The following is an 11,646-nucleotide window of genomic DNA, read 5'->3' as shown; positions in this document are numbered from 1 at the left end:
TCCTCAACAGAGCTGATACAAGAGATCGAGGGACTTGATGCACCTGTGATAAAATACAGCAGTTAGACAAAGGGGTTGAGAATCACAGTGGTGCTGAAATGCTGTATTTAGGTATGAAATGTAGTAGTTCAACATCTCAGTGCAATTCTAGAACCTGCCACAGACTTACATGCCGCCTGGGAGCCAAACCCTGTGCTGACACAAGCTCTGGGCAAGTCTGGGGTATCCATGCATTTGTGACAAGACAAAAAAGTATAGCTTGGAAGACTTTGGAGTTTGAGAAAACAAACTCTCCCTTCTACCCATGAATTCATCTCAGTGTCATGAGTAATTGTGCAGTGAGGGGGAGGAAAGAACATTTACACTTATAAAATAAACCTCCAGAAATCTTTTAAATAGAAAAATCACCTGCAGGGAAAATGAAACTGAAAAAAAAGTGGCTGGAAGAAAGCCAAACAAAACTCTAAAAGGAAGGATATCATATTAAAAAGAGACAGTTTTCCAGCTGTGAAATCGAAAAAGGACATTTTTCATGAAAATAACCCGACTCCTTGAGGTGCTTAATTTTAACTTTCTTCCTTTAAACAAAGCATTAAAACTCTACTAAATGAGTCCAAAATAAGATAAAAATACCTCTGAACAAGGAGGTAAAGCTGGTCAGGCAGGAAGTCCTGGGCATTGCACTGTGAATATAATTTTGCACCTGCTGAGCAGCTTTGCATGGGGATGTAATTGTAACACAGGACTTCATCCATGTTCTCTAAAGATAAGCTCAAAAGTGTCAAGAAGCAGATTTTAATGAGAATGAAACCAGGCAGTTTCCCATTTTATCAATGCCCACTTTCATTTACAGGGCATCAGAGTAATTGTTTAAACTCAGGTATCGTGCCGGAGAGACCTTAAGGAGTTATTACACCTAGGAAATGCCAAGCAGCTGTGCAGTACTGTGTGGAGCAATATCTTAAATAGACAGATGGGTTAGAGACCAGAGAGTCTTATTTCTAGTTACAATAGTACAATGCTTTTTGAAGCACGTAGCAGCAACATAAACACGTTTTAATACTTAATGCTGTGCATGCCATATTCTAAAATACTCTGTGGAAGCTTATGCCAAGAAAATATGGAATTGTATGCCAGAAACTTTATTGTGTCATTCAGAACAAGAACCCATGTTCTTATACACTTAATACATTTATTTAAATATAATCCATTACATTTTTGCCACAGGCTCTTAAATTTCTGTTTTGATGCTACTGAAGTAGAGTAACTATATGGTTTCCTCTCACATCAGTGAAATCAGTAAATAAATAGTGAGGGATAAAAAAGAACATATGCCAATTGTCTTTCTTGCCTAGCCTAATTAATTACCTACCTCTCTGCATCTACTCCAAAACCCTTGCTTAGTAGAGGACAAACAAGCTTAGTTTTGTTAAGCAAAGAAAACCTCCTTTTCTTTATGCTGAGTTACATAAAATTCAACATAATCTCTTCAGAGAATGGGAAAATAATTTCTGGGAGTCAAGCATGGCCATATGGAGGCCAGCAGATAACTGTGTGAATCTTAAAATGAATTCAAAATGTAGCTGAGAGCAGGAAAAAAACAAACAAAAAAAAAGAACACATCATATCCCTTAAATTACCTCAGAGCGATTTGCATAAAGGGTCCAGAGGCAGTACAGTATAAGTACAGAGATGTGAGCCATCCAGAGAGCACACAGCAACGCTTCTGTTGGATACTCCGTGTGCCTGCGGCAGCAAAAGGGCAACTCTGAAGCTCAGAGGCACAAACAGCTTTAAAGGACTTGGCAGATGCATCAAGCAAAAATCTGAAACTACAAATCAGGTAATTAATCAAGTAATTTCCTTTTTAGCAGATTCTACCTTTCTGTCTAAAGATTGCTCTGAGTCAAACAACCTATGCAATGTTCTTAGGGCTGTTACTCAAGGATTTCATCAGAAGTAATAAAAACCTGCCAATAAGTAAGGTAATAAACTTATTCTCTATTTTAGATATTTGTAGGACTTCATAAAACTGTGCATTTCTTTTATGTTCTGAAGATATAATTAAGCTAAATGACTGCTATAGTAGTATTAAAGATGTATTCCATTCTACTGAAGGAACTCTGCTTACTGTAAAATAAATCCCTAAGTGTGTTAGGAATTCAGTGCTAGCTAGAAGAAATAGAAAAATACTTGGTATCTGGGCAAGAGGTAATAGAGGATACAATTATTATTATGTCTCTGAAAAAAGTATGAGGTACTTCCCTAATTTCTTTCCATGCAAGAAATCCCCCTGCCCCACAGAGCATAGCTGTCTTCTTATCCTGACAAATACCCAGGCACACGGCTACTTTAAATGTATAAAAAACCCCAGTTAAAAACTAGGGGATTATTTAGGTCTGGCTTTAACTAAAGGTGGAATGGAATTGCTGCTAATCCCAGTATCATTTTAAAATGAACCCTTAGCAAAGGGAATTGCCTGGTGGAAATAGCAGGTGTAGGTGTCTGTACCTTGTGGGTACATAGTTCAAGGGGGAAATTAAGTTTGCCTCTTGGCAGACAGCAGAGTAAAATCACTGTTTTCAGAATCACCTGTGCCTTAGGATGTTCATATCATATTTATTCTGCCAGAAAAATGAACAACTGCCTGGTTTTAATTATGAAGAATTTAGATCCTTTGGAGGATAAAAAACAAACTGAGAGGTTAGTAACAGAAATGAGGAAAGACCCTAAGAGACTTCAATCCCTGCAGCAGTACCATATTTGTTTTTTTCAGTGTCTGGAAATATTCCTGTTATTGCTAGGTTTGCTTGCTCCATCCTCCTCCCCTGTTGTTCTCTGTCCAATGGAAGTTGCAGGAACCCCTGTCCCACAATGCCATCTATCCAGCTGTCACTGCTACTCCTCTGCTTGACCTTGTGTGGTGTTTGCTTCAATGGGGGACATCTCCTTCCAGAGGAGAGTGAGAACATGGGAAGAAGTCCCCTGGATGACATCCTTCAGAGATCTGAAAGCCTCATTCTTCAGTCTGTCCTCAAGAAAGCTGAAAAGGAAGAAGAGATTAATAAAGGTATATATTCCACTGGGAACACCCATTTGGTGATGGTATAGCACTTGGCTGAGATCATTAGATCCAAGGTATCATTTCCAGGTTCTGATGTTCATACTTAGCACTAGAACTAAGGGGAGGGGAAGGATAAGAGGGCTGCTGCAATACACTGACAGTTCTTCAAAGAGGCTTTCTTCTCTAAGATCTCTTTTCTCAGGAAAGGCCGTACTATCACTAAGCAGCTGCTGCATAATAAAACGGTAGAAGCCTGTCACAGAAAACCTGCTTGTCTGGCAGGTACTTCCCTAGGGAAGCTCTAAGAGGACCCATGAAGGACATTCTGCAGTTGTGGATCCTATACCTAATGTAAATTCGAGGTGGGGGTGCTGCCATTCACCTACTACCTCAATCCTTCCTACTCCCCAGGAAAAGTGGGCTTTTTCCATGGCTGGGAATGCTAGAGGCTGCTTCACTGTCTGCAGCTCCTACCTTGTAGATGCTCTGCTACCACTAGTCACAGCAGTGGAAGATCAGACTCAGGGATTGCAAGAAACACCACATAGGTGCCTGCCAGCAAAAAGGAGCACAGGGTCCTTCCACAGTGGAAGATGAGCTGGCCCCAAGGGCCCACAGGAAAACCCATCTTCCCTCTTTGCATCAATGCTGAGAATTGGTTGTGTTGATCCAAGACCTGAAATACTAAGAAGAGCTTAAGAATGAGTAAGAGATACTAATATGACTGTTATGACTGTTATGACTGTTAGCTGGAAAAACTGAGTTGGCTTTCAAAGAGCAACAGATTATGATCCTGCTCCACAAATTCCTATTACAACTTCCTTAGTCAGTATTATGGGGTCTCATTAACGTTATTCTTTTCCTTGGACAGAATCAAATGCCCCTCTGCTACAATGGCTTTCCAAAAGACAACACCCTGGGAAAAAGTACCTAAGCAACCTGGAGAAGAGACAGCATCCTGGAAAAAGAGATGTTGAGAAAGACACATCTTATGGAGACATTCAGAAGAGGCAGCATCCAGGAAAAAGAGACATAGATGACCTTGGTATCTATCTGGAGCTGAAAAGGCAACAGCCTCCTGGCAGAAAGTCACTGTTGGATCAGTTTGCTAACAGCCCTAGGGCACAACTAACCTACATGAATGAGTTATCCAAAAGAGAACATCGAGGCAGAAGATATCCTATGTACAAGCACCAGCATCCCAGCGAAAGAGGCTGGAATTATGAGGTAGACCTATATGGTGAGAAACACCAGCATCCTGGAAAAAGGCACTGGAATTCTGACAGCTCAGATGATACAGGCCCCTGCAACTTTCAGGGGTCATTTACCTGTCACAAAGGCAGCTTGTTGCTTGATTTAGTAGAAGATGTTAACAGAGACAGGGTAGAAGAAAAGCGTCAGCACCCAGGAAAGAGATCAGCATGGGAGAGTGAAACAGAGGAATAAGAAAATAATTGTGTAGCATTTGCATTTGGTGAAGTAAACTGCCAGATCACCAAAACATTCCATTCACTCCCTTTTGGCTTCCTGTTGCTGACCTCTGCACCTATCTTTCAGTGTGTTAATGTTCCCATCCAAGTTAATAGCTTTGTCACACACTTAAAGCAAAAGAACCATCTGAATGGAAAAGGCAAGTACTGAGAATCTTTCAACTCCCCCACTTTAGGAAGAGTGCTTATTTTCTTAGGAGCTCAGACCCCAGAACAATCCAGCTATGTGTTCCTAAATTAATAAAACAGGCTCTTAAATTTCTGTTCTGATGCTACTGAAGTAGAATAACAATATGGTTTCCTCTCACATCAGTGAAATCAGTAAATAAATAGTGAGGGAGAAAAAGGAACATATGCAAATTGTTTCAAAATGAAATAGAGCAGGTTTTCAGTTCTAAATGATAACATTCTGGAGACCTGAGTCCTTGTACACTATAACCTGTCCAGACAGTAAGCACTATAAAGAGACAGAAACAGTTTCAACTGGAACAAAACAGATGAGTGACTTCACAGTTTGACTTAGAACTGGCACAGGAAAACCTTTTACACCTAAGAGGCGACAGACTGCAAAGGGTTAATGCATCCCTGAACATCTCAAGCACACATTGTGACCCTCCTGACTGTGTACAGCCCACACTAGAACTCCCACCCTGGTGTGTCCACACTTCAGTCATGCCACTTGAAAACATCCCTTCTCCTCAGACAATTAATAATAAAGAGATCCTTTCCTTCCAGTGAGGATTTCTGATTTCTCTCCTCTTAAAGGAATGCTTTTATTTTCTGTGGTCAGACTTTCAAAAGCGTTCCTTTGATATGAATTATCCAATAAACATGAATAGTCAACTCTGGTGTCCTTATTGGTTGTGCAAACACAGTGCAGTAATGTGAAAAACATACAACCAACTCAAGCTAAATAAATTAACATCAAAGTGTATTTTTCTACATACAATCTCCTTGCATGTTGGTGGTCAGCACACGCTTGTACTTAAAACTGTTCCACTACTGAAGTAGAAGGATGATAGACTCCCTTTTCAAATCTTCCACCTGTATGACACACAAAACTATGTGTCTGGGCTAAACTCACAGCAGTCGTGTCGCCCACTTCACAGGGAACTTGATGAGAAACTGATTTCCTGTTTGTGGGTCTGAACAATAGATTTACTGATTTTTGCAATTGATATGCAGTTACTGAGCACACTGAGTTACTCATATCACTTCTTGTTCATTCAAAGAGGTTACAGCACATCAATATTTTGCTAGAATGTTATTTTTATGAACAAATGAGTATATTTTCCACCAACATTCATCCTCAATACCATTGAGACACATTAGCTGACTTGGAGCACCTCAGTTACAGAAGTCAGCTTTGCCATATGGTTTAGCTACCCTGAAGAAAAATAATTAATCATGTCACAAGTTTCACTGAAGGTAGATGCTCACAAGCTGATCAACACTTCAGATGGTCTATCAAACAATTTTTAACTTTGGAGGTAATATGCTGTTCAGTATGCGACAACGGGCACACCTCTTCTATTGACAGGGGCTTTCTACTAAACAAGTGCTGAAGAAATCCTTAGAGAAGATAGCTGGGGACATTCCATATACTTCAACTTCTTTCAGCACACTTTCTATTTATGATGCCTTTAAAAATGTTTCATTTGCATTTTATCAGGGAAAAAAGATTACTCTGAAGGATACCATTTCATATACCATTTTTGGCAACGAATGAATGCTGTTTAAACCCTGGGGAACACTACTTGCTATGAAATGTTCAAAATAAGTGAAAAACATGAATGAAAAAATTATCAAGTAGGTAAACATGGGTGACAGCAAGGATTACATATTTCAAAAGTTCTTTTTTTTTTTAAAATAACTCAATGTAGTATTTCAAATTGTCCAGATTTTTTTTTTTAATCAAAAGGACATTTTCTCCCAGTATCTGCATGAAAATTTCATTTCTATTTATTAATTTCTTCCTGTTATCTGCAATGTTGCAGACATACTAAGAGGCCAAGTACACTCTTTCTCCTACAGACATCATTCTCAGAGCACTGACTGCCACTGGGGATTTGACACTTTTGTGATTATGAAGCCTATATAAGCACAAGTTCGAAGTTAAGTATTTGTCAGATTTATCCAGACCCTAAAAGCTTTTTGGCTCTGGAGTTTGGCTAAGGGACTAAGCAGAAAATAGCCAGCTTTTATACTATAATGCTATGCTTCTTTGAATAGTAAGTATAGTGCAATCTCTTAGCAATATGTTTAGTTATAAGAATTTGTTAATTGCACATCTCTCTCATCATCTTATTTTTATTGTATACCTTCCCCTAACTGTCACTTTTTATTAGAACTTAAGAGAATTTAGTATCCATGCAAACATTCACAAGTAACTAGCTTTGCTCTGTCACTCACACTGTGACAACTGCAGAACCAGGCCTTGCAGTCGCACAGTACCCTGAGGAGGTGCACTACCTGTCTGTCAAGCAGGCTGGGGCTCTTCAATGAGAACAAACCAGCAGCAGACTTGGTACAAAGGTCATGGAAGTCAGTAGAAAAATCTCCTCTGCAGAATCTGAATTAAATCCACAGAGCAAAGCCGTGCAATGGCCCTAATGTGGCAGCAGTCATGCAAAATCTTATTTCCAGCTTTAATTGAGACTAAAACAACCTCGCCAGATGAGTTTTTTGTTGATTCCACTACAGTTTTATATTTCTGGGTATTACCAGTTACTGAGACATAAGGGAGTTTGATTCCTAAAGCACAGATTTTACTTCAAAACGAGCTTTGTTTTTAATGGGAGCAGAAAGTTCATGTGAATCAGCTGTATAGTTAATATTTCCTGCAACTATTTTCAACACCTCTCACTATTACTGTTCTATGCTCCCCCACACACACTTATGAGCCTTGACCTCTTTGCTGACCCACTGTAATTAGTAAGGGCTGAGTGTTTCCAAGGGACATATGGCACCAATGAACACGTTTATTACTACTTATAATGGCTCATCAGTTGAAAAAGTTTGAAAAAAGTTTGAAAAAAGTATCATCATCACAGATAAAGTAGAGTCACTGCTTCCCTGGTAACTCACCAGTTAACATCAAAGGGTCTCAGCTGCAAGTTTAAAGCATCACTCAGGACATTGTTATAAATAAAAAATATGATCTAAAGAAGTCAAGTGGAGAATGCAAGAGGGATGAGGCTGTGTGAGGTCTAGATTGTACAGAGACATGACACAAAAAATGAAGACAGCGAAATCCTTTTGATTTTAGGAAAGGGGTATGTGGACTATCAGCATTAGGGTGCAGAAGCCTCTCTCCCCCTCCCCTTCCAGTAAGAACAACATGAACTCCCCACTCCTGCAGGGTAATGAGGAAGGGGTGGACACAGAGACCTTCAACAAAACCAGATGGGAAACTCCTTGAGAAAAATGAATTAATCTACCTGCCTTAAGATTACTTTTAGACCTGTGTAAAGACATTCATGCTTTGTTTCCTTGATGAAACCAATACAGCTTAAAAGTCCTAAGAAGGAAACCAAGGAAAGGACATTGGTCAGGTACCAGACAATTCACCTTGTCTGCTTCCACAAGATGGAAGGAGCACCAGCTGAAGGAGTGTTACTAGATCATAAATTGTATTGGTATTCTAGAGCGGGATACCAGTTTCTGATAGAGATGGGGCATGACAGATACCAATATAATGGAATGATCCCAGCCAAAAGGTGAAAACAGCTCTTGAATGTATTTCAGCCACTGTGGTTTGTACTGATGGCCAGTGAACCAGACAAGACAACAGTATGTCACAGAAGGGTTGAGAGACGGAAGGAACACCTTCCTCACTTACAGCTAACATTCCCTCACATTCTTCCTGTTCATATGCATTGGAAAGAGGGGGAATCTGGACTGAATAAATTGCACAAATACCCCTGCAAAATGGAATAGGGGTAAATGAGGATCCAACATGCCATAGTTAGTTGACATCCTCACTCTGTAATGGATGTAATGAATATGATGCAGCATAGACAATTTAATAGTTGATTGGTATAAGGAAAACATTAGATTATGACTGGGAAAACTAGGGAAAGTGATCTGAAGAATCTGCTTGAAATATGTTTGCTGATTTAGAGTAATTTTCACAGATAAGCATATGTTTCCACCATAAATTCCCTCTTGATTTTGAAGCTCGTACTGTGTGGGGTGTCTGAAGTTTTGTGAAAAAAGAAGAGGAAGAGGAGAAAAGTCAAGACAGATGAAAAATATAGTAAGAATTTATGAACGGTTCTCTGAGCTAAAGCAGTCAAGACAAAAAGCAAGCTCTTTGAACAAGCAAGTGGTGTTGAACAAGAAAGCAACAACAACAACCCTGCAAAAAAATCATAAATCATTTCCTGTCAAATACCAACTGGTGGGGGTATTCTGCTTATTGCTTTTAGACATGCTGTCTTCAATAAGGGGATTGGTTGTTGCACAAGTCTGTAGACAAAAGAGAAGACAAGAGATGCTAGAAGAGACAGCACCCAAATGTGGTGTACTTGACATTTGAAATGAGCCTTGAACGGAATCCAGGCACTGCGGTGTACAGCTCTTACAGTTAAACCATTAAATTAAATGTAAATGCAAAGGAATTCTGAATCTTCCTATCTCTCTTCCTCATAATTCGCCTACTTTATGTAAGTGCTGCCATTCCATGGCACTCAGGACCAATATGACACTCAGCAGCAATATGACAGATTATTCAGCAGTGTTAAGGGACCAAACAAATTTGAGATGATGACTGGCTTGCAGGTACCGAAGTAGTTAATTGACAAATCAGATAAAAGGGGATCAACAAGTAGTCAGCTGCCACTCTTACAAACCATCAGGCTGTCAGTTTGGATTGATGAGACTGCAAACACAGTAAAAATCATGGGTTTGGCATAGAAATGTAGCTTCTATCCCGTCTACACAGACTAATTAAACAGATTTGTTATGTATCAAAATGTTCAGTATAAGCAACTCGAGTATATTGAATATATGAGCTTTGGTAAACTGAACAGCAATATGAAAATATTTTAGTTCTCCGAACAAAATGAAAAATACAGGAAATTCTGGTTTAGATCCACCTAAACAAACAAACAAAAACATTTTCTCTGATAAATTAAAATCAAAGATCATTAACGTTGTAGGTTTGTGCTAATGTTGAGGTTCATGCTATGCATTTCAGTGTTAAAGAGATTTAAAATGAATTTTTAAAAAATCTATCATTAAATTATAAAATTGAATTTAGGCCAATTTAAAAAACAGCATTAAGTTAAATTAACTGACCATTTAGTTTAGGGAATATTTACAAAGAACATTCTGATTTTCCCAAGAACAGTCTGATTTTTCACTCTGCTTACACTCTACTTACAAAGTCCATATTGAACTCAACGCTGTTAAATTTCAGATATTTTAAACCTTTTTTTCAGTAAATCATTTTTGTGAAGAACATGCTACTTGAATACCTTGAGAAGTAGACAGGCATAATTTGCATTTACCTCTCCTGTGCTGAGAGCAGATTCCATTGCTAAACATTCTAAATGGCACTGAAGTTATTACAAGAAGTCGGAGGACACAGGTGACCCCAACTGGAACACATTTCTGATAGGGCTGTGCCATGGCTATGGGGTCAACTGTGTCCCCTTCCTCAGCCATACTCCCATTGAAGTTTCTCGGACATCAGTAGCAATGACCAACTTAGCAACAGACCAGGTGCTAAAATTCACAGTTAAGACTTACCACAACACACAAATATATTTTACAACTTATTTACTCACTGTTTGCCAAAGGATCTTGAATGCAGCAGAGGAGGAGTTACCTAACAGATGTGGGGTTTTGTTGGCTGAGCTTTTATATCCCAGTGGCAGGATGGGGCCGTACAGGTCTGACTTTGCTGCTGGAGCAAGTCCTTCTGTGCTACTGCTTGTTTGCATTCATTCACTGTGAGCCATTACTGATACAAATGCAGTCCCCAAGAGCACCTGTAGAATTGCAGAAAGGTTTAATTTGTCCCCAAAACCTCTTCCTATTGCAACTAGCTGGATGAAAACAAATTAACTTTTGAAGCACTGTAAACTGAACTGCTTTAGACTGACCTGAATGTTTTCACTTTGTGAACACTCTTTGTATGGGGAAGTGTGATGAGCCTGACCAAATAACAGCAGCTAAAATATTCTTGTTTACACCAGCACAAACCTAGATCATGCTCAACATCTGTTAAGGGACACAGAAGCTCAAATTTCCCTTTGGGAGCAAACTGTACCATTCCACACATCACTGTATCTGGCATAACTTTGTAATATCAGTTCTCTAATTGTCTCTGAGATGTTCCCAGTAAGTCTAATACTCTCATAAAGACCCAAATCATACTGAGCAGGTGCAGTCACTTCTTGGGGAAGGAGTTCTTCAGGACGGGGTAAAGATCATTTGTATTCAGAAACAGGCAAAAAAGTGGCATTTTCCTTTAAAAATATTGAGTGAAATTTCTTTTCAAGAGTGATTGATACTACACGGTGTTTTATCAGTACTTGAAAAAGATTAATCTGGTGAGACGTGTTCTCATATGTGTGGTCAAATGTAGAACATGCAAAGGAGCACAATTAACTGAAGATTCGGTGAAATGTTTGATTTCTCGCACACGTGCCAGCATGCCATCATCCTCCTCGCAACTCACTGCAGGCAGCCCTCACTGCGTGGTTTGTATTCCAAGAGGAGGCCACCAGACTTCAATTGTTCTATTTACCACTTTAATTAGCCTTTAAGACTTTATTTTTGAAAAAGAGCAGTTACTGAAGCTGTGGAGAGACAGGGTTAAGGAAAGAGCTTGCTCTTCTATACAACCTTACACCTGATTCTTACTACTTGGGAACGGCAGGAAAGGATGGACTGCCCGGGTCAACAGGGCTCACAGCTTACAGGCAGGACAAAAACCTTTACAGCTAAAGCCTGTGAAATGCACGGCCGAGGCCCCCACAGGCCCTCGGCTGCTCTCAGACGTGCTTGTTGTGCCATCTAGTGACTGCCACGTCTCCCATCCCTTCACCCACCCCTTTTTCTGCCCCTTCCCTGCACATTCGT

At 39.6% G+C, this 11,646-nt stretch overlaps 1 protein-coding gene across 1 annotated transcript; it reads left to right on the top strand.

The window, feature by feature from the left end:
* The first annotated feature begins 1,758 nt into the window (after positions 1-1,758).
* On the top strand, positions 1,759-5,397 carry TRH (thyrotropin releasing hormone). The gene is made up of 3 exons (XM_042012757.1): positions 1,759-1,843; positions 2,853-3,070; positions 3,936-5,397. Exons 2-3 carry the CDS (start codon positions 2,875-2,877, stop codon positions 4,508-4,510), a joined length of 771 nt encoding a protein of 256 aa, XP_041868691.1. The 5' UTR covers positions 1,759-1,843; positions 2,853-2,874; the 3' UTR covers positions 4,511-5,397.
* The last annotated feature ends 6,249 nt before the right edge of the window (positions 5,398-11,646 follow it).

The sequence above is a fragment of the Corvus kubaryi genome, unplaced genomic scaffold (assembly GCF_017639235.1).
Source record: "Corvus kubaryi isolate FWS band 111438036 unplaced genomic scaffold, C.kubaryi_AGA036_p1.0 136, whole genome shotgun sequence".
Classification (NCBI taxonomy): Eukaryota; Metazoa; Chordata; class Aves; order Passeriformes; family Corvidae; genus Corvus; species Corvus kubaryi.
This window is presented reverse-complemented; position numbering and strand designations above follow the sequence as displayed.